This window comes from Dermacentor albipictus, chromosome 8 (assembly GCF_038994185.2).
Source record: "Dermacentor albipictus isolate Rhodes 1998 colony chromosome 8, USDA_Dalb.pri_finalv2, whole genome shotgun sequence".
NCBI classification, from domain to species: domain Eukaryota; kingdom Metazoa; phylum Arthropoda; class Arachnida; order Ixodida; family Ixodidae; genus Dermacentor; species Dermacentor albipictus.
The window spans coordinates 37193484-37217734 of NC_091828.1; the positions used below are offsets into that span (position 1 = coordinate 37193484).

Here is a 24251-nt window from a genome sequence, read left to right on the forward strand (position 1 = left end):
CACGCTCACACGTTACTACTAACTGGGAGCCTTCTTGCCTCCACTCGCCGGTGCTAGAGTGCACGCCACAAGTAGACGTGGATTGGTTGCGCTATAGGTGCATTTTGTTGAGCGTAGGCCCCCGCTTGCGGGTACAACAAGGCCTAGAACGTATCAAGGAGAAGAAAAGCGTAGGAGCGCAAACGCTCCCCAAAGACTACAGAGATAGGCGATGCGTACCAAAGCGGCGAGGCAGGAGCCTTAATGACGCGTCGACGAGATAGGCGTAGCCGTGGATACCGAGAAAGTAAGGAAGCGACAAGAGGTCCAAAGAACAGCGGTATGCCAGGTTGCGCATGGGGACTAGGGCGTTCAGAAGCTAGACCCGTTTTTTGTACGACACCTAGGGACCTAGGCTCCCCTAGAGCGAAGAGTTACTTAGATATATAGTTCCCGTTGGTGCCGCGGGGCGGCGCTGCAGTTGACCAGCTGCACAAGCGAGCGAGTGTAAATGCTCTGCCAGGTTAGCGGCCGCTGAACAAGCCGCCGAGACTGAGCGACGCTGATTGGAGGACTTGCACTTGCGGGGCGCAGACGAGCGCTTTCAAAAGCACTGCGTTGAAGGCGAATATGGTACAGCTTCTGTGACAGGACCTCCGATTCCTATCGTATGTCATGAAGGTGTCGCAGCAAGCGCACGTGGCGGTAATCGAGCGAGCGCTCCCTGGAAAGGCGCTTTTTCTTATTTCTTTTAATCACCTGTGCACCACGTGCAGGGGAGCCACGCTTCACATTGATTTGACTATTCACTGGAGATGACTCCTTTGAATCGCATATGCATATTGGTTTCTGTAATAAATTGATGTTTCTAATAAAACAAATGGTTTACCATATCTTCGTGTCAATTTCTTGAAGCTTCCCATGATTGTGACTACGAAAAATGAGGACCCTATTCTCCCGTTCATCTCGTTCAAAAACACACACACACCAACGGATGTATATATATATATATATATATATATATATATATATATATATATATATATATATATATATATATGGTAGAGCATCGTACGCGACATGCGAAGGTTGTGGGTTCGGTTCCCACCTGCGGCAAGTTGTTTTTTCATCCACTTTAATTTCCATTAATTAATCATCACTTTATTTCATTTATTAAGCACATGCAATTTCCCCTATGTTGTACTTGGTGTCAGTGTTTGTTGGCTTCTCATTATATGACTAATAAATATCGGGTCCCTCGGTTAACCCCCTTTCTTCTCGTCTATTACATAACGAGGGTCTCGAATCCGGCAACATTTGCCTTCAGGCAGCATGTGTAGGTTTATTGACCAGTTGCCTTCACCCGAAAAAGATAACGTTCTCGTGACGCCTGCGGCAAAAAAGACGTTCCACGTCCGCCGCCAAGGTCTGTGAGTGGGGGCGCTGGCTAACACTCCCAGGGTTCTACTAGTACACGTATATACCCAAGAAAGTGGATGGGGAAAGGCCGCCGCGGTAGCTCAATTCGTAGAGCATCGCACGCGACATGCGAAAGTTCTGGGTTCGGTTCCCACCTGCGGCAAGTTGTTTTTTCATCCACTTTAATTTCCATTAATTAATCATTACTTTATTTCATTTATTAAGCACATGCAATTTCCCCTATGTTGCACTTGGTGTCAGTGTTTGTTGGCTTCTCATTATATGACTAATAAATGTCGGGTCCCTCGGTTAACCCCCTTTCTTCTCGTCTATATGTGTATATATATATATATATATATATATATATATATATATAGGGTGTTTAAGCGAACCCCTTCAAAAAGATGTAAGATCGCCTGTGGTAGAATAGCATCATTTTAATTCATGAGACGGTCTACTCGAAGAGGCGGACATTACTTGTACTAAAAATTGAAATACGTATTCGACTAATCAACAAAATTTCACATGTTACGTTTCTCGCTAATTAACATATGGTGCAAATTGTAATTGAAGTAAATAGAGCATATCGATGTGGCGTCCATCGGTATCTCAATCACTATAATCCATAATCCTACCGAAGATGGCATGCTGTCATGCAATACCTTCATTATACAATGCAAGGCGTTTTATTACTCAGTTGCAGAAAAATTTAATTTTGCACGCATGTCCATGCCTGATATGTTGTGCAGCCTTGTTCCGTGTGTCATAGTTATCTTGCCTAGGTATTTCTCCCCCCTCGCGGACATAGGACACGGAAGGCAGCCGATCCATGTCAATGAAAGCTTAGGAACCACCAAGTGAACGCAGTACAGCAGGACCCACTGACTAATGCCACTGCGCACTGCTTTTCGCCCGAAAGAATGTGCTATCTAATGACTAATATATCACACGCAATTTTGTCAATTTGAGAACAGATTTGACTAAAGGCCAAGTGCGTTTCAGTAACTCCAGACTAACTATCGAGGCACGCCTGGCATTCAGCGCAGGTTAATTGGGGTGCACTAAGATTGAACTCCACCATACTAAAATGCGTGAGAATAGTCCGCATTCGTGATCAACCTGGGTGCGACTGCTTCGTCAAGCGCCACGGCAAAAAGAATCGTAGACACGTATAAGAAAGATCATAAGACATTCTGCAATCACTGGCCATTTCCCGTTGTTCTTGTTGGGAAGACGGATGGTTCCGAAAGGACCTAGGTGGGCTATTACCGGCATTAGCGTACGGTCTTGCAAAAGATTAATGAATAAGACTGCATAAGCATTGCGTTCTACCAGTACTATTATATGGGGCAGAAGCATAGCGATTAAGAACAAAAATGTTTAAAAGAAATGTTAAGGGCCACGTAACGACCGATTGAGGGGAAAACGTCACGCGTAACTTTTGGAGGGAAAAAGATAGCCGTGTGTATATATATATATATATATATATCTATATATATATATATATATATATATATATATATATATATATATATATATATATATATATATATATATATGTATATATATATATACAGGCAAAAGGCGGTGACTTGCTTTCTAATTGCCATTAAAAGGTGCAAATGGAGCTTGGCCGAGGAGTTAGTGCATGCGGTAGATAGCCGGTGGTCTAATAGAATTACACCATGGGTGCCAAGAAAGGGAAGTGCCGTCCAGGGCGGCAGACGATTAAGCGCTGTGATGAGATGAGGAAATTTGCAGAATTGGTTGTGTTGACACAATACAGGGGCAGTTCGAGGTCGCCTAAAGAGGCCCTCGTTCTGCTGCGAACATAAATAGGCTGACGGTGATGGGAAGAACTGGCGAAATGTCGAGAAAAAGCTTGATGTCTAGTCACTACCATGTTCGGAAGGCAGTCTCGATCAGTGGCACGGCGCAAAATAATTCACGATTATAGATTTGTTGTCCGCTTGCTGGCAAGAGAGCCCCTTTCTCACCCGGGTCACACTTGTTCGATTTTAAATAACTGCCGTCTGGGTTTTGTGATGCATCGACCCCTTTTCAGTGTCTGGTACATTGCGATTACGGCAACTCGTGTGCGCAATTACGTTACTTGACTCCGGTGGTGTAGGCGAACTAAGTCATGTATATCTAGCTGCTGATGAAGTCGGTGAAATGCTTCCTAGGCTGGAACTAATCTTTGTACCTTAAACAGGTTAGCACGAGAGCTGGTACTCGCTTCGAGCCTGCTGAAATTGAGGCGCTCGCGAATATTCCGGCGCCTACCAGCGTAAGTGAGTTGGATAGTGTCGTCGGATTTGCTTCTCATTTTCACCGCTTCGTGAAAAGCCTCTCGTTCCACGCACTGTCCCTTAAGTACCTCCTGAATTCGGACGTGCAGTGAATACAAGAACAGGAAGAGGCCGGGGATTCCAGAAAAGTGAGGCATCTCGTCAAGGCTCTAACTTCGTTGGCCAGTTTTGAAAATCCACAACCATTTGGAATAAGAGGGTCAGTGCTGACAGCCTACGAGCAGAACAACTCTTGTTGCGAAATTCAACCGATATAGAGCGCCAAGTGTGAGGAGAAAGTGGTCACGCACTTTAAACGTAATTAAGCCTGAATGGGAGTCTTTATGGTTCAATACCTCATAAAACTGCACAACTCAACGTGTTTACCACGATGAAATAAAAAAAAACATAAAACTATGGTTTTACATCCTTAGCCAAATGACCGAGTAAGAAAACGGAATGACTTTATACCACTCCATTTACAGAACTGAGTTTATTAGTGTGGAAAACATGTCCCGCAAAATGAAGTGAAAATGAATTTCTACGGCTGTATGTACACACAGCTTACGGGCGGCATAGTTACCAAGTTGGAAGTAGAACTTACTTCAACTACTCGGCGCCAAAGTTTATTTCATCAGCGGGAGTGTATTTATTAGAAAAAAACGTGAATGCTGTCCCAACATTCGTAGATGTACTAAAATGGTCGTAAACGGAGTCTTTTATTTTTCTCGCGAGAAATGTCATGTGCAAATGGAGTAAATAGTGGAGAGTCAGGAATGTAGGCTGTAATCATATCCACCAAGTTCTTGGTGCCATTAAGCTCTTTTATATTAGGACATACACAAGTATTTTAGCAGTGGGTAAATTAACTGTCGTCACTCTGCCGACTGCTTGGTTGCTTTAATATCGTTCCAAATGTGTGTTAAAAATTTTAGCGTAGCGAGTCTTGAGAAGTTGGGACACCTGTACACATTTAACCTAAGATGAAACATATTGTGCATGCGTTGAAATATAGCAATGGGATCAAGAGTATAATAATAATTTTTGTGTGCTTTAAAAGGACTGACAACCGACTTTTGTGCACCAAGTTTTTTTTTTTTTTATGGCAAAACGACAAGCTCACCTCCTAGACTGTTTACATATGCAGCGATTACTTCCAAAAGCGAGTGGATATTTTGTAACCATCATTTTTTCAATCTCAGCCGCTTATGAAGAACATGAAGGCAGCACGCGTTGCATCTAGTGAAAGCCGCCTTTTGGTATGTTTTCACCGGAGAAATGGCGACAGTAGTTGATCGCCCATATTTTGAACTGTTCAGCCACACACACAAAAAAGAAGTTGGTACAATAACTTTGCGTTGTAGTACAGACGTTGTATTAGTATGGCATATGTACCATAGTACACGCATGCGTCATGGTTAGCTGGGCCCCAGCGTCGTTATTCTATTAATAGACGAGTCAAGCGAACTCATCGAAACCGGCAAGGGAAGGCAGTGTCAATTTCTCCTCACTACAGACGAATGCTTATCAGCATACGCTTATTGACGAAACGCTTATAAAAACTTTTCTAAACTTATAAGCTTAGAAAAAAAGTGTACTGCATTTCAATCCTGATAGCAAGAGCAGCAACCACGTAAACTAGTAAAAGGTCACGCGGCAGGTAACTTCTGCGTCTTCAAATTTTTTGCCGCTTGGAGTGCCAAGCCTAATTTGTGGCGACGTTTAGGGAAAATTTTAAGATATGATCCTACGTTTAATGACAAAAACAGGGCTCGTTTTAGCCAATACGAAAGTAAATCTTTCATCAGCGGGGTTATCTTGATTCATGCGCTGACGTTTGCTTCTCCCTTTGCGTTTTAATCTAACCAGCTTTCTTATGGTCTGAATTAGTATTGCTGTCCTTGGCTCGCGTAAAATGCTTCGAAGTGAAATATACGTTGCGACATATTGGGTGAGAAAAACATTCTTTATTGACGACTTCGTTCATTTTGTTGTTATGATCATTGCGCAAAACGAGTGATAGAACAAAATTCTTTCTGCAGTCTCCTCACGTTGCTGGGCACTTTCCTTCAGCGCGCATTTCTTCTGTCACGCCACGCAGAATTGTCGGCATATATTCATGCATAATTCGGTGGCGAAGCATTTCCTTTCATGTGTGCAACGTTCTCTGCATTACAACTACGTTGCAGTCGAGGTGACTATATTTTCGTGTTTATTTCACTTAGGTCCACAAGACCGCGGCCTGTGACCACCTTAGCTGCGACTGAGCTCAAAAAGAGGTCAGCGCACACCATTGCTTTCATTCTTAAAGGCCATGATGGAGCTTCATCTGTGATAATTCTACCAGCTCTTCCTTTTTCTTTTGTTTCAAAATATATTAGACAGAGAAAGAACATTATTACCAGCGAGCTGGTAATATAGAACAGGTATAGCATTGAACTCTGGCATATGCCTTTCCCGAAAGATCCATTCGTTTAATGTAACAACTGAGTTCTATAGCAAAGCGATGAAGTTTTTGTACAGTGCGGATGAGCCAGGACATGTACAGATCAGATGGTGTGCTAAGACTGTTTCACAGGCGTATAGCAAGTGGAGCCACCGTTTTATTCCTATGGGAGAGCTAAGGTTTCATGCAGCACAAGTACTTTATGTGCCCGGTATTTTTATCACTTCGAAATTTAAGAAAAAATTGTCGCTACAATAGGCATAATCAACCACGTTGTTTATACCCTATTGTGCCTGTGGAGGATGTATGTTTTCGGGGTGCGCTGGTGCGGAAGGTTCTTTGGGGATCTCGTGCTCGTGCTGCCGTGTGCGTATCACGGGCGTAGCCAGGGGAGCGAGTGGCTTATGGGGCTTCAGCTCCCCACCCCCCCCCCCCCCTCCTCCCTGAAATTTTTCGTGTTTTCATGCACCGCCTCATAAAACAACCCCGGCGCTGGAAATCATGATGGATCTTGACCAGAATGATGGATCTTGACGCTTGAAAAGAAATTAAGCGCGAACATTGCGAAATCGGGCTGCATTTCGCGAACGCGGGGGACACGTTACGCCAGGGGCCCCATCCGTGTACAAAGTTTGAAGGGCCTTTTGACAGCGAGGGGGCTCGTGACGGCACCTCGCGGAGGCCGCGGAATCTTCATAGCGCATGGATTTCAATTCTGAAACTTTATGGGTATAAAGTCCTGAAACTTTGTACCCATAAAGTCAATGCGAAATGTCAATGTGAAGTGTCAATGGAAATGTCAATGCGAAAGTTGCATTGACATTTTCAAAGTCATGCTTGAGATCTTCAATTCCGTAACATTATGGGTTTATTGTTGTCGTAAACATTTGACGCCAAATATGCATTGACCGTTCTAAATTCGTACGTCGAGCCATACAACGACACAAGCCAAATCAACAGACCACCTGACAAGTTGACAAAGCACGCAGCGAGGTCCGATGAGACGAACTGTTTTCGTGGTCCGTTTTTGCCGTCACGTCACAGAAAATGCTATCAGCATTTCTTTTTCACTTGCACCAAAGCACCTATGTCGAGGCACTAAAGCCAGCAAAGGTAACTGCGTTCTTATTCATTTTTCTACTTTGACTTTTATTCGCGAATACACATTCAGCCTCTTAAAATTCTTTTTCTTCTTTAACTACCCGCGGGCTGCCGGAGCCAGCCAGAGCGCATGCGTTTTTCTCGTGTTGCCTCCGACCCCCATGTGGCGCACTTCGATGCGCGTTTGTTTTTCTCTGGCTGAGTGGATTTTCGCGAGGCAGGTTTTTGGACGCTTTATGACTAGCAGACGACAAAAAGAAGCATTTCATGGTCGCTTGCGACCATCACTGTGGGGACTTGAGGGATTGCAACGCGTTCGCTTGAGCGCAACCTCTCCGGAAAAGTTTGCCTCGCCGGTGTAGGATACCGAGCAGTATGCGTATGGTTCTGTGGACCAAGCGTCTCATGTTTTCTTCGATATTCGTTCGATAGCCACATTAGGGGCGCCTATAATGTAAAGCTATTCCAAACGTTTCCATTCCATTGCAATCAGCCCTCCACTATTGGTCAAAATCCTTTTTGGACCAGCTCCGCTAAGCCTGTCTGTCCCGCGACGCGATATTATCATGGATAATGGTGAATGAAGGAGGATTAGGGTAGACTAAAGACGATTAAAGCGCATTAAGAAGGATAAGGGTGGAATAAATCGATGAAGGTGGATTAGGGCGCATTCAGAATTATCGTGGATTTAGGTGAATGAAGGAGCGTTAGGATGGATTGAGTAGGATTAAGGTGCATTAAGGTGGATCAACATCGATGAAAGAGTATGCAGGTGAATTATGGTGAATTAAGATGTATTAGGGTACATTACGGAGGATTAATGCCAATTAAGGTGGATGAAGGATTAGCTGTATTAGGGTTTATTACAGTAGTATTTACAACCTTAATGTGCCTTCATCAACCTTAATCCACCCTCCTTCATCTTAATCCTTGTTCATGCACCTTAATCCTCCTTAATGCACCCCAATCCACCTCCATCAACCCTAATCCATTATAATCTTTCTTATTCCTTCTTTATCAACCCAGCTTTAACTTAATCTACCCTAATAGACTTTAATGCTGCACCCACCTTAATCCTCACTAATCCGTGCTCATGTACCCTAATCGGTCTTAATATTGCACCAGCCCTAATTCACCTTAATCCACCATAATCCGCCTTAATCTTCTTTAATACGCCTTAATCCTTGTTCATGCACCTTAATACTCCTTAATACACTCTAATCCACCTTAATTCCATCACTAATGAATTATTAGTTCACTTGACCAAACATTCTCATATATAGGAGCGGACATGCTTTGGGTCGCCTCTGGCCTTCCTTACGTCACGTGATATTTTCTGTTCACAACGTCACCTTGAAGCATAGGGATCTAAAGGCTTTCGCCTTAAAACTAAAAAAAAGCAATGTGGACTAGCTAACGCTCATCACCTGCAATATCACGGGTATACTTGAAACTAACTTTTTTCAGGGGTTGTATTCATTGTATCTGACTGACGCACAGATCGACGTAAGCTAGAAATAATAGCACCTTTACAAGCGCTATTTCACTTTTCAGTAAAACAGGCAGCGGATCCTAACAATCGCAAAAAGTGCGATGGAGAGGCGGTATCTTCACACATAATTGTTCACAGCGGAAAGCAGAATCTATAGGGCTGTGTTTCCGACTGAATAACAACAGCTCGTGACGTTCATAGTGATGAAGCCACCACTGAATATTAAGCATACTGAGGACAACCGCATTTTTATGCCACGTACAATTTGCCACAACAAAAACGCTGGTGACCCGGCCGGAAGAATAAAAAAATACATGCATTACGGGATGCTTTCCTACAAGCAGTAGGAAAGGTGCATCAGCCCGCAAACAACGCATAAGCACACAAAAAAATATTGCGTGTGAACAAACCAAGCAGTGTTATAGTCCCTCACAATGTAACCGAATTCGCAGCATGGCAGCGCAGTGCCGTCTTGTAAATGATAAGGAGTGTTCGTCCATGCGCAGACATGTACGGGTAGAAGCAACGGATAACCGATTCCTAGGTATACGCGAGACCATGGCGTCGGAACCACTTCCGCTCGAAATGTATCTGCGGCAAGCTGCCTTTGACAGACCGGATACAGTTCGGATTTCAACCGGACTGCGATGTGCAATATCAACAACGAGACAGTCATGTCAGTCTGTGACGGCGCTTCATCAAGGAAAACCTAATATTGTATCCGCTGAAAGTGCTCCAATAATTTACCAATGAGGATATGTGTGCGTTGTTTATCAAATTTCGCTACATTCACTAAAAATATGGATAGTTAACTGGATCTAAGCTCAGTGGCTATGGTGTTGGGCTGCTGTCTACGAGGTCGCGGGATCGAATCCCGACCAAGGCGGCCGTATATCGATAGGGGCGAAATGCGAAAACACCCGTGGTACTTAGATTTAGGTGCACGTTAAAGAACCCCAGGTGGTCAAAATTTCCGGACTCCTCCACTACGGCGTGCCTCATAATCAAAAAGTGGTTTTGGGACGTAAAACCCCATAATTTAATTTTAACTCGATCTAAGAAAGCCTTCAAGTTCCATGTGGTTTGGGACCAAATCCTACAAAACCCTGCCACAGCATGCCGTTCGAATATGCTCACACAGTTTGGAAATCTAAAAGCCGGACTGTCGGCTCACACTAGATTAAAATTTTTTTAGTTCGCTCAGTTTCGTAAATTTTGAACCGATTGTATAATGGTAGCCGACCTCGCATTTCGATCAGTGTTTCATATTTTACGCTTAGGATCGAGCACAACGTCCTTGTTGCTTTTTTGTTTTCTTTGCAATAACAAAAACAAATTTGGACGTCAGTTGTGCTCGAGTGAGATGTACTTGTTATAAGCAGCAAACAATGCGCGATCTATACGATAATGAATACATTGTTGCGCCAAAAAAAGAAAATAAAGGCTTAGGAAGGAAGAGTACGAAACGACAGATTGAGCGCCGAACTTCAACTGATTTTATTCTTACAGCAGCGTAGGGAGAATGAACAAATGCGCATACCTACATCAGTGTTGCCTATAGCGATTACAATGACGTTTTCCACATTTGCAACTCGTTTTCAAGCAGAAAAACAGACGTGTCACTAATACAACTCGTGACTCTTTCTTTTATGTGATATGCCTCCAGAAGTTCTCTTGCTAACGTATCACCACTCCTGCCAAATATCTCACGCAGTAGTGGCTGACATGGTCCTTCCAGGCAAACCGTGCAATGCGCAGGTAAATGCGCATTACCTTTATTGGTTACAGACAATTCATGCTCCCGGGCCCGGTCATTAACACATCGCCCCATCTGTCCAACGTAGGATTTCCCGCATTTCAGCGGTATTTCGTATATAACGCCCGTCACACATTACACGTACTGTCCAGTGGGCTTTTTCTGGCATCCTGACTTTTTGTCAACGCGGCTTATGCGCGGACACAGACCAGCCAACTTGCGTGGTGCCGACAAAACAACTAGCACACCAAACCTTGTAGTGACTTTCTTCAAGTTGTGAGAAAGCTTGTGGACGTATGCCACCACTGCGGGTTTGCCTCGTTTTTAGTCGGGCCTAGGCGTATGCCTTTTCCCTTCATTTTCTGGAGCAACGTTTTAGACACCGCCCCAACGACCGAGCTCGGGTAGCCGGCTGTGTGTAGCCTCACCAATTGCTTATCGAAGCTAGTTTGCATCGCATGGGGGCACGACTTCCTGAGAGCAGATTCAAGGCAAAGAGTGGCTATTCCTCTTTTAACTAGCTATGAGTGTGCCGAATCATTGGGTAGCAATTCCTTCTGGGCACGTAGGCTATACTGCCAACATACGTGGCGTTTTTCAAAAACTAAAGACACATTTTGAATGTTCAGAGTGCCATGGGAAGGGATTTCATGTGTAAATAGCATGCCATTACCATGTAGTCTAAAAACATCTAATATCTGGCTAAAGCACTGGTCAACGGTAAAATTATGGTTACTTTTTAAAAGAATTAGAAATCATCGACATATCCAAAAGCCTTAAGGTAGAAGCTATCGTCAAAGGAACTGTACAGGTCGCGGTCAATTGAAGGGAAGACAACGCGGAATCTGCCACTACAGCGCCCCTCATAATGGGATTGCACTTTTGGCTCTTAAAGGCCCACAATTCTGCCAAGACTTCTGCCGCGATGTCATGTGCCATGTGGGTCCGTGACATTTCTCAACCCTCTCAGATGTAATGAAATATGACACACAACAACGCCTGAAGGAAACATCTTTCTCTGTATGTTCTCTGTACTACGGAAACAACAGTGCTGCAAACACTGTAACGATTAATGCCAACTTACCACCGTCGTGTTGGACTAAACGTTAAAGAAATTAGACATTCAGTGCCAACGTCAACGTTTATTATCGTCAATTAAAGCAAACACCAAAGAAAACTTCAGTTCCATCGATTCCTACAGTGCGTGGGATCTGCATATCTTTTCTCTTCTTTTTTTGGGGGGGGGGCAGTAAGAATTCTACAATAAACTTGAGGTTGAAGTCCACCAATGAAGGAATAATTTTTATAACGATGCTACCTCAATCGCTAGTCAGGCAGCATCAATAAAAATGAAATTTATTCTTCAACTATTTCGTCAACTAGGACAGCCAATGACGCAACAATGTTTGGGTGCGGGCCGATGAAGGGTGATCTTGGGATAGCGACCGTGGGATAAATGGATGGGTGAAGAAGAGGAGGGGCTAGTTTCCCCAGTCGTTTTGACCCCTCCCCTCCCCCCACCTGCATACTTTAGGAAGTGTGCATTTCATGTTTTCTCATGCAACCGCCAGAGACAAGACCCGTTAAAACGAAATTGTTAGTTCAGGAGACAATGTTTTATTGCGGACGATGGAATGAGACTGTGGAGTATAGTGCCAGAAAGCCCTTACCACAGCCGTAAGGTTTATATTCCACACCCGACTGATGAGGACAGATTACTCCATTTTGTTTTGTGCAGTTCACTGCTCAAATATCGAAATGATTGTACAGCAGGAGTGGGAAAGGGGAAAGACAGAGCAGAAGCGTGGGACCACGAAACATCTTTTTTTTTCACGGGGAGGGGGATCACGCTTCCGCTATAGCCACTAGTAAATTTTCACGGTTTCCGAGAAAGTGTTTAAAGAAATTCTTGTTTTTGGGCGGTAGTGCCACATTGACACCAAATACGATTTTACAAAAATTAGCAGTTTCGCCCGAATGGCGATGAATCGATCGCGATAGCAAATTATTAGACAGCTATACCAACTAAGGGTAGTAGATCTATCGACCGTATACATATGTAAACATGCGCTTACAAACTAAATTAACAAGCATGGTGTCACGCGCGCACAAGCAAACATCAACATATCTCTCTCGATGAGCGCGAAAATTCACTCTGAATACGCTAGGGTGAGGAAGTGCGGCAACAGTAGCGAGCGAATTGACCTTCGTGCTGCCTGTCGTTTCAACCCGAACTATGCGGCGAAAACAAAGCGCACACGAAGCTATTAGCACTCGATCCTATCGCAGATCGCTGGCGTGGTAAAGCCCGCGCGGCTGCGTACTGTCCCGCCATACGCATATGTCCCCCCCTGGTACCTTGTGCGCGAGGGAAGACGGTGCGCTTCCAACCCCTTTCCACCCTCGTGCGCTAGATTGATCCGCGATCGTCGGCTCACCTTTGCACACTTCCACTCGTACTTACAGCAAACAGCGCATGGCGACACTGTTATCGCCCTTGGAATTTATACGGAACATGACGGCGACGCCGACAATGACGGCAGAAACGCGGCTGGAATTTCCATGTATTTATTGTCGCAATAATAATCTTTATTACGTTCTTCAAGCTCAACACAGCAACTGAAATCAGTATGAATAATTATATTGCATTCTAACGTAACGCACGTTTGAATTAAGTGACGCCTAAAACTTTACCCAACCCATAAATTTGACACGAATTCTACTGTTCTAACTTGTCCATCGGATTTAGCAGATTTGATGTAAATAAATGAACCTTGGTACGTAGAATGCTCGAAGGGCATAGCGTATGGTTTTTTACAGAAATACATTATTATAAAGTAACAATTTGAGGAAAAGCAGGTGGGGAGAAACGCATACACGTGACAAAAAGAGCAAGTAGCACATTTTTTGCTTGAAGATATGTGACAGGTCACGATCCTAGTCACACGTTGCGCTGTTGAGCAGGTGGCCGCGGGTACGATTTCCAAACATGGCGGGGTTACTCACGTGAGCATGAAATTTACCGTGCTTTCGTTGCGCAAAAGTACAGGTGCTCAGAATTAACCTGGACTGCTCCATCCACTATGGTGTCTTTCATAACACGCTTTGCAGACTCACTTTGTAAATAACATGATTTATGAAAGACTTAATCGCATTATACAAAAGTGCCAACATCGCGCTGGCAAGTACGCGACGTTATTCCTGATGATAATATTGGTTATACTTTTCGTGTTTTTCTAAAATTGGAGTTACTTTTTCAGTAAAACATTTCAAGCGCATCAATAAACTGAAACGGAAACTTGTCAGGAACGGACGAATTAATTCACGCGTCCTCCCCCCCCCCCGCTTTCTTTTTTTTTTTGCTAGGTGAAAATCTTTTTGCTAAGTGCAATCGCAGGATTTCATTAGAACTGCATGCTGATACGCATGCGCGACAGAAACCACGTTGTGCATTACTGAAAGGCTGTACACGCACACAACGAAAACTGCACCTTACCCGCCGTGGTTGCTCAGTGGCTATGGTGTTCGGCTGCTGAGCACGAGGTCGCGGGATCGAATCCCGGCCACGGCGGCCGCATTTCGATGGGGGCGAAATGCGAAAATACCCGTGTGCTTAGATTTAGGTGCACGTTAAAGAACCCCAGGTGGTCAAAATTTCCGGAGTCCTCCACTACGGCGTGCCTCATAATCAGAAAGTGGTTTTGGCACGTAAAACCCCAAATATTATTATTAAAACTGCAGCTTATTACACACGCCATGTCATTCGCATGCGAAATGCATGAGTTTACGGCAGTGCGGAAACTGTACACACTCCCAGAGTACAAAAGACAATACGAAAACAACGAAAAATGCGCAATCACCAAGCCAAGCGCAACTTCCAGAGTGCAGAAACGTATTACATTACATTATTCAATGCATAAAATGACAATTGACGCCATCAGCATGCCCAGTAAGGTATCCTCTTGTGCCTGGTTTTGGTACTTTTATAACAGGGTGCATTTGCGGAAATAAGCAGTCGCTATGCATACTTGGCTGTTGGTGTGCCAGAAGCTAGCTTCTGATCCAAGCAGAAAAACATTGCATCGGGAGCCAGCTCTTTCGAGATGCAGCAAAGCATTTGCTTGTTCCGTTGTGTAAAACGTGTCTGTGTTGCACCCCGTGTGCGCAAGTCTGTGTGACATTATTGCAGAACATACTGTTGAGCTATCTGCGCATATATATATATATATATATATATATATATATATATATATATATATATATGTAGGCTACGCGCATTTGATGGGAGTCCAGCAAGCGGTTGGGTAACTGGAACGAGCTGCAGGAGAGGGGAAAGAAGTCCGGTAAATGGTATTGAGGACGTTGTGGCTCGTGGACACACCATACCTGTACACATTTTCGTCCACAAGGTTGTCTTACTACCAGTTACTACCAGTTCTGGAGTGGCGCTGTCGAAAGTGCACAGGTGGTAAGGAAGAAAGTTTGGCCGCGTGCATGCATTGGACCATATATTACGCAACATAACGTTTGGCATTGAGCACAAGCGCGTCTTGTGGAATTGAAATTCTGTTGAGATGTGGAGCCTCTACTCTGTATCTGACTGCAGTAGTCAGATTGGGTTTACAAAGTTGGGTTTCGAAAATCTTCGTTGCTAGCCGAGTGGGGCAACACTTATGATCTCCGAATGAGCAACCGGTCCATGACAACCGACGAGGGAGTTTACTAATATTTCTGGTGCGCACTGCAAACAGTGCTCGACATTTCGTAGTCGGCAATTTACAAAAAAAATAACTTGCATGGTGTGATGAGCCTTCTTCTTTTGCATTACTTTGCTTAGGACGTAATGAAATCCCGATCGTCGTTGAATAGATAGACCTTCGTGTATTGCCTCCACAATACTTTTTTTTATAACTACCTGTTCTAAATGTTACCGAGAATATTGAGTGGCTTGATCAAGAAAATATCGAAGACCTTCAAGGTAAGAAGAAATTGCAGGGCTTTATAGCTGCAGAATATTCGGGCTCTCATTATGGAAATTCATATTTCCTGCTAAAAAAGTAATGCTGGGCTGCAATATAGAGAAGTCAATTTATTTGCTTCTGGCAATCAGGCGACTTGTGAAGAATTAAGCTGTCGCTGTAATGATGAGAAGCGCCTTGATAGCTGCACTGCATAATATTGCAGGTATATCATTGTGATATTACAAGCAGTGTAATGGCATAACGAAGCTTAAGGTATGCTTTAAGGTGTAATGACCTGAATCACCTATACTGAGTTGGATTTCAGTAAAGACAAAAAAGATCGGCGTTATTCTTGATATTTTTATATTTTTTGTAGACTAATGTATTTTATGATACACAATGGTGGAACAAACTAAAATAACATTAAAGCACTCGAGCTTTTGTAGCAGATGGAGTGAGGGGGCACGTACTAAATGATTGGGCGCAGGAATATCTTTCAGAAGTGTTTACGCAACAACTACTTACCGTCATACTAAAATTTCTAACGGAAGTTGTTACGAGAAAACACTATGTGTTTACGAGGGACAATAATGCCGCGTTAGAATTTTGTTCGGCTTTAAATAACTAATGAATTTATTTAAAAACAAGGACGGCGATCATCAATAACCAGTCTGGCGCACGTAGCTTCGGCTGACCTCTTATAGCAATAATTTCCGACATATGCTGTTATTTAAAAAGAGAAATCGTCAGCCAAGCTGATCATTCCAAAGTGAATGTGTTAAATTATTTCTCAGAGCACCTTAGACATTTACTCAAAAGAGTACCTAAGAAAAATAATATTTTACATGCTTTTATGGCAGCGTTCCACAAATCACTGACATAAAGGGTGTTTTTTACCTTAATAAAAGTTTTTAAACAAACCTACATATTTTGATCAAGATACGTCACAAGAAATTAATTATCTGATTATCATTATCTGCAAGCAAAATAAAAGCAATTCATTCCCTGATTAATCTAATCCCAACATCAACTTAGCGACAAAACTTAGCCACATGTTCCTAATTCAATCTTGAGAAAAATCGCCTTAGAAGTGTAGCGAGAGATTTCTATATTTCAGGGTGACCGTGTGGCCCATTAAACATGGTATCAAAGTATTGTTCAATTTCTTTGATGGCCACGCGGCAAACGCAAAACGCAGCTCTCCGTTCAATCTTCTTTTCACGCAGCAGTCTTGCGTACAATGAAGCTGTTGCAACTTCCCTCTTTGCACGAGCTCATTCTGATTGGTCATTGGCACATCTCGCAAATGGAAGAGTAGTTGCTTTACCAGTAGGGGCGAGAAAGTCTCCTCTATGGCGCAGCATGGCGCATCTTTATGCAGCCCTACTACATCACAGGGGGGTGGCACCAGGGCACCTACTTTGCGGTGCCACGTGAGTAATCAGGTAAATTGAAGGAATAATTTGATGCCACTTATATTGGTCGACATGCCCATTTCCATCTGTAGACACACGTAAATAGGCTGTTGTGACGGCTGCTTACAACATTCCAAGTTGAACATTTGCGTGGAGTTTGTAACGTTAAAGTTAAATGTAGCAATCCGTTAGGGTAATCCTTGACTTGCTGAATTTTTTCCTCGCAAATGACGTCCCTAGGATAATTGATCTGTAGTGACGTCATTCAATCTCATTTCGTAGATTTTTTTAGGTGTTCTAAGTAACAAAAATAACACTTTACGAATTTCGATAGCAATAAAACAAAGCTTCCAGGATTTGTCGTGCCCCTGCCTGCATAACTCGTTGAAGCACAGGGTTCGGGAAAAAAAAAACAATTTCACCGAAGATCAAGTGTGCTGCACAGTAATGAAAATGGTAGTGTGCGTTGGCGCAGTACGGCCATCAAGATTGAGCAACGGATTGCAGATTCAGTGCCAATGTGCCGCCAAATCTAGCTTTGTTAAGCAAACCTATTCTTTCTAGCCACATGCTGTGGCTCTGCAGATGCCAGTACGAAATATTTTACATTATGTCGTGAAATGGTACCGTTATTTCATAGTGACTACAGGGCTTTTAGCTTTACTGTTCACTAGGACTTGTAAAAATGGCACAGCTATCTTTTTAGCAGCGTTTACTTGTACGTTCCTTATTGCTTCTGATTGCATCGAAAAATGAACTGCGTCACTTATGTGCAACTATATTATTTGAAATGACAGAGCTGCTAGCTTAAAATATGTCTTGTCAGATGTGTTTCTCCAATTTACATATGATTCCAGTGAAAAGCACTATGACTGACGTTTTCCCTTTTACCTCGCACCACATGGTAATATTGTGTCGACTTGGTGTGTTTAACAGCATTGCCTTATTAACAAATGTAAAACAATACATCGTTCATCCTCGTTATCCTCTTTTCTTCTGGGCGTATTCAACACTTTTTCGCAAGTGTCAGAGTTAGTCTTTTGTGCACGTTACAGGAAGATGACAAAAGTGGGTCGACCTAAAGCACACAAGGTGAGAAGAGTGAGGGAGCACAACATTAAAATCTTCCATAAATAGCACACAGAGTCCGCGCACATTACTTACAAAAAAAGAATGCTGCAAAACTAAGTGCCAAAGTTTGCTAGTTCACTCTTCAGTCTTGACAAGAAAGCATAGATATCATTCTTGCGACCCAACAGTATACGAGCACGTAAATGAACAATTTATTCAAAGTGAAAAAGAACAGCACGTCAATAATGTAAATATCAAGTAAAAAGTGGAATGATTGGCGTCGAACCAGGCAGATGATGATTGGCGTCGAATCTGGGGCTCGCTGGGCTTAGGTGGGTTGAAATTTGTTCGTTGGGGAATGGCGTGCTTTCTGCTTCAGCACTGAGGCTTTGGTACTGCTACCACAATTGGAGGGCACACTGTGAAAAAGCTCGGCATCCAAAAAAAAAGGCAGGGTACAATGAGGACATTTTCACGTCGTGCTACTGAGGCGTTTTACTTCATTATCTCGAAGATTAATTACTCACTTGGCAAAAATAATTTGGTTTACTCGTAAGTAGCAATGCTTAGTCCACTTGTAAATTTTTGTCAACTGCCGTATATTATGGGGCTTTTATTTCGGGTTTGCTTTGTGACGTATTACTGCATAACCATTTGTGGGTAAGACAAGCTTGAATCAAAGAAGATCTTGGGACATTTATTGGAAAGTAATCTATTCAGATATATTTTATTCAGTTAAGCCAAATTTTGTATTTCTGGCTTTATGTATCACATGCAAAAGCACCAATTTCTTCGTATCCTATTCGTTGTGTGCATGAAAAGAGCTTTTCTAGCTTTGGTTTTTTTAACATTAGAATGTATTATCAAATGAAAAAGAAAAGCCGTATACCGCACGTTGGCCTTTCCACTGTAGACGCTCATGTTCTTTTCTGAAACTTACGACCCACTAATATCCTCATCTTAGATTAATTTTTTTTCTTCAAAAAACATCACTTGCACCGAGACATTGACCTTAGTTAATGACAGGAAGCTTTATTTGGGGAGCACCAACGACTTCGATATTCAAATACATGTAAAAAGCCGAACTGCTCTGATGGGAAAAGCGCGGAAGTGATTTCACTAAAACTTGAGGTATTTACAAGAAAACCTGAATTCTCAACACTGTAGGAAGCGAAATTTAGATTTGCGGCCTCTATGTTTCTTTTTTGAGAAAAATTGGCAAAGCAGTACATTAAAAATACACTGAAGCACAAATATTAGAAATCCCTAATTTTACACCAAACAGACATCTTCGTGATCAAACTGTGTCTCTTTGAGCACCCAAAGCGGCCAAATGTGACATATAACTGCACAGCTCAGGCGACATTGGTACAATGCTTACATTGGTTTCACAAGCTTACACCCCGGAAATGGATGATAAGTTTCAGAGCATTGTGAAATGTTGCAATTTCAGCAGATTTAACTGCCTCAGCAGGTGCAGCTTGCAAAATTGTGATGTCATTTCTTATTGCTGAGATACAGTTTTGTTATTTTAATTTAGTGCCTTGATCAATTTTGGTATGTCAATAACTCTTCTAAAACACAACCGATAATATATGCTGCGCTCCCTACAATCTGTGCATTCAAACTTTTTTTCTCTTAAACAGAAACATTCAAAAATGGTGCACCGGTAGACAACAAAATTATTTATAAACTCCCAAGTACTAAGTTAGGAGTTCCTAAAATAAAGCAGGCTAGGTCGGTTGCAAGTTGTCAGCTCATATACTTAGTAGTCCATGACTGTTTTTATCGTTCAGCTCATGAAAGAAGAGCGTGGCACTGACAAAGTCCTTACCGCACCGCTCGCCTTTCGGCCTCGTCTTCCTTTCAATTGAACGCTGCAAGAACAATCACGCTCTACTTGAGTCGGGTAAGCTGCAATCTGCCGCCCCAGTATTGTGATCTGCTAAGTTTGAAACGAGAACGTGACTTCGGAAATTTGCTCCCAAGTTTGGCATAACAAAAGAAACAAAGATGTCTTAGATTGTTAGAGATGGGGACTTTATTGAAGTGCCGGAACGTAGACGCGGTGGTATGCAAATTGCAAGGAATTCTCATTGCCTACCAGAATGGGACTGTATTAATTTCCCGTACAAGTATTATAACGCAAAAAAAATAAAGACGCGGAAACATGCATTGACTGGACGGGTACCAGGATGTGTTTTACTTAGCTCAGTTTCCTTCCGCGCCATAATAGTCATACTATTCAGTACGCCTGAGAAAGTAGGTGGAGCAAAATATCTTTTCAGCTACAAGTGCGACTTTTCTAAGAGTTTGAATGGCACCCTGAGAATTCTAAGTGAAGTGATGTGGAGCGGTCATAACGCGTTAACGCAAAATGTCCAATAAATTGCTCAAACAAACCATTTTGATGCATCGACCTGATATGCATGCGTAGTTATCATTTGAAGCTGAAGCTATTGTATGAAGCTTATTTAGAGCACGAGTGGGGACTGAGTTCTAGTACAAATGAGTGTCAGACAGAGAAGTTGCTGGAGCGTGCCATTGGTTTAGAGTCCTTTATGCAAAGATATCGTGATTCAATGTCTGGACTATATTATTAAAATATTTTCGTGGGTGAGCTACGTGGCAATTTACTGGGACATTGATTAGAGAATATCAAGCTTGAAGGTGCAAGAAAATTGATACTTTGACTCTTCTAGATTATGTGCACTCAGTTACTAACGATGATCATCGGTCCTATAATATTCTTAAGAGTAACGAAGGCTAGCGGAAGTTAGTTATTGAACAGCAAAATATCAAGAGTAATTCTTGATACAAGGAATTCGCACTCTTTCTTTTTGAACTTTAGCGGATGCTAAGGAAACAATAGATGTAAAACTTCTGTCGGACACAAAGGCACCTTAAAAAGCCTTTTCATAATATCTGGCAAGGTGTGAAGCAGACGCGATGGATATGTCATGACCATTGAGCGGATTAAGGGCGGCAACAGGTGTTTCTTCCGCGATATTAGGTGGTCTTCATTTCAAAGATGTCAGCAGGAGTCTTAAAACATCCTTGATTTGTGCAAAGATATGCTGACATAGGGCTAACTGAATTTTTTTTCGTCCATTATGTGCCTTTTGTACGGGAGATAGGTGATACAAAAGCAGTCACTAAACAATCAGCTGTCGACTGGAGTTGTGTATGTGCCTCTCGCTGGTTATGGAGGTGGCTTTTGTGTTTCCGTACCTACACCTTAATTTTCTATTGTGTCTGTGTTGCTTTCCGGTATTTTTGGCACTATTATACATTTTATGTTGGAAAGCCTTCTTCGACACGTTGTAGTGCACGAATGTCTTTCCGAGTACATGAATAATTGCATCTACAAAACCGCGAGCGTACTTGTTGAGCATGCACTAAAATAATGCATTTTAGCAATTTGGAGGGAAGCTTGCAGTAAAAGGCTTTTTGACTTTTGCACATATTTTTCAGAGCGCATCATGAGCTCCGACAAACTGGTTGCGATAGGTATGATCCGGGCTTCTGCTTGGCGCCTTAAAATTTGCAGCAACGTAACTTGATATGTGAAATCGTTGTACGAAATCTGTTTCATACTTAGGGATAGAAAACTTCAGCATACACTTCGCTATCGCGTAAAGAAGTATTGCGAGGTAGTGTGTTTGCTGAATATCTCATTTATCTCATTTTTTTTTTTCATGGATGACGCCAGAGAAAATGATTAAATACAGGAACGGTGCAGAAACTCCCGGAAATTATTTACACGGCAATATATGATTTTAGCGAATAGAGAGTTGCCTTTCTTACCTGGTAAAAGTCGAACGGTTCCAACTCCGTGACGTTGGCCAGACTGTCATTGACGTCCTTGAAATCCATAATGTAGACAGGCCGCAGTTTTGGCTATTAACGTTTCATAAATAAATGATGCATACGTCTTTCTTCATATATTCAATGATCACCGCGGAAATATCTAGCTGGGTTCAAAGCAATTAGGAAGGAACTTTGTCAGCCAAGCGCAACGATTAACGGAGCTAGAGAGAGAAAAAAAGAAACAGCTGCTTCTTCAGGTTGTGCACTTGATCGACAGACCTATCCACAGCGACAGCACTGCCCCCCGCGACCTCACACCTTTGAAGCGCTTCGCACGCAGCCCGCGTGCGGCGAACCCGAGCTCGAAGCCCTCGATCCAAGGCGACTGACGCGCACCGGCCCGTCCGAGATGAAGTAACAGAGACGCTCTGAAATTCCAGGGTTCCAGCCGACCACCGATCTGGTCCCGCCCTCACTTTTCACCCTCGCTCCTTATTCCCCCTCATTTCCTGCTTCTTCCAATTCGCTGTCTTCAGCACTCGCCGGGCAGTGCTGCCATCTTGCGGCGGTGCCGACGATGGCGCTGCGGCACAGTGAAACGGCGTGGGGATTGACAATCTCGATGATCTCGGCGCGCGCCTATTCGGAGTCGCCCCAGCGGTATTTCTTGCTCATCGCGCAGAGTATTTCGGGCGGTTCGTATCTACGCTTCTTGTACGCACCTGCAATCAGCGTGCATTTTCATGTGGAGAACTTATTTTTGTGCCCAATGATGTCAAATGGGAATTGCGCCGTACTTTAACTTTTAAGGCTCACGTTCAGCGGGAATTAAAGAAGAAAAAATAAAACATTGCTTGCTCAAAATTGTGTCCAAATGGCAAGCCTTCGGGACAACTTTGCATTGATGAGTGCTTTCAAATGCATATTCCGCGCGCCCCTGATGCTATCTACTCTTGGAGGGCTAATATCGAAGCGTAGATTTCTTATTTTCGAGCTCTCTGTGAGCCACTATAGCTTTCTATTGCTGCTGTAGCGGGTCATAGTGCCCATGCCAAACCGAAATGCAGTAACTTACAATTAATTATGGAATTAAGTGCTCTACATTTTCCTCAAGCATCATCCCTACATTGGCGCCAAACTAATTTCTAGCTTTTGTGCCAATATTTAGTCAGAGAAGGCTGTACTGAATCACAAGACAAGGAAAATAACATCCAAACAGAATCGATGGTGCCAAAGGTGCTTCGATATAAAGTACATTTTAAAATTGTAGAATCTGCTAAGAGTAAATTTTTGCGTCTGTCAGTCTGAGCTAGACAGGTGTTCAAAGTAACATCGAGATGAACCCACAAAGACTGTCAAACAAGAGATATCTCTGAAGCCTAAGGCTACTTTGGCTCTGGATGTCTATCGGCTCTCTGGCTCCGGGGTGTCTCTCGTTACGGTGATGTACGTCACTTGACGTTCGAACAGCGATGTTCACGTCTCTCAGGAAATATATGTAACCCCTCACAAAAGCCACGTGGCTATCGCTTGAATTGCTGATTCAACGAAATATCTTCGTTGCAGGTTATAACAATGCACTGCTGCAACGCCTACAAAATTTAAGCAGATAATAATGTTGTTTATTTCAATCATATTATACAGGCGCACACGAATGAATACTATCAGCACTTTCAATCTAAAAGCAAAGCATTCACAGCCATAGACAGCTGGGACTTCGTTTTGAATGCCAGCCATTTCAATTCGTATTTTTTTCATACGTCATAACCTTCGATTTGACTATGCGACGTGCCAGCACTGTTCAAGCGAGGCACTGTAGCACTCTTTTATGACCAAAGACAGCATTGTTAGGAATTAGGAAAGTGAGCTTTAGGCGCCAAAGTAGGTAAGCAATACAGCGCTTCAGCCGTCGAACTTGGTAAATGTAGGTACCCCAAATTTCGAGAAAGACGCGAATAATTTCAAACTAAGACATAGGCAACCTGTACCTACGGCCTCGAAAAAAATGTGAGGATTTTTTACAATTAAAGGTGCCTGCAGTTGAACATAGCTACTTAACTGTCTAATAATATTACTGGACTAGTGACGGCCAATAGGCTTAATTCAACAAGCGTACTTCTCACATTCATATTCAATGGCCACTGTCTCTTGCCCGAGACATCGCATTAGTGAAACAGACAAGAAAAATAGGACGTCAAGTATTTATAAGCACTGATTGAAGGAAAAGGTATTTTGTGTCTGTCTGATGCACATAAATTACAGAACAACAAAGGCAGACACAAGCAAGAAGCGCAAGAGACACGATGGTTTATTAAGAAATTGACGTGTGACACAGGTCCAACTCTGTCAATTTTCTCAAATGGAAAATAAACTTATGGGGGCACCGGGGCAATTCTTATGATATGTAAATGCGAGAGCATTGCTTGTAGCTGAGTTTGTCGCTGAGTTATGTCGGTGAGTTGGGTGCGGCTGCGTCGAGCGTGCGTCCTGACTGAAGTAACCTACGACGA

The 24251-nt window shown here is 42.9% G+C and overlaps 1 protein-coding gene across 1 annotated transcript in view; it reads right to left on the minus strand.

Moving 5' to 3' along the window:
• LOC135901524 (cardioacceleratory peptide receptor-like) overlaps positions 1-22192 on the minus strand; it is a 172456-nt gene extending 150264 nt beyond the window's left edge. Inside the window, exon 1 of the mRNA XM_065431366.2 lies at positions 21739-22192. Coding sequence (XP_065287438.2) covers positions 21739-21807 — 69 coding nt within the window. The 5' untranslated portion in view covers positions 21808-22192. The remainder of the gene's footprint in view (positions 1-21738) is intronic.
• Positions 22193-24251: the final 2059 nt, after the last annotated feature.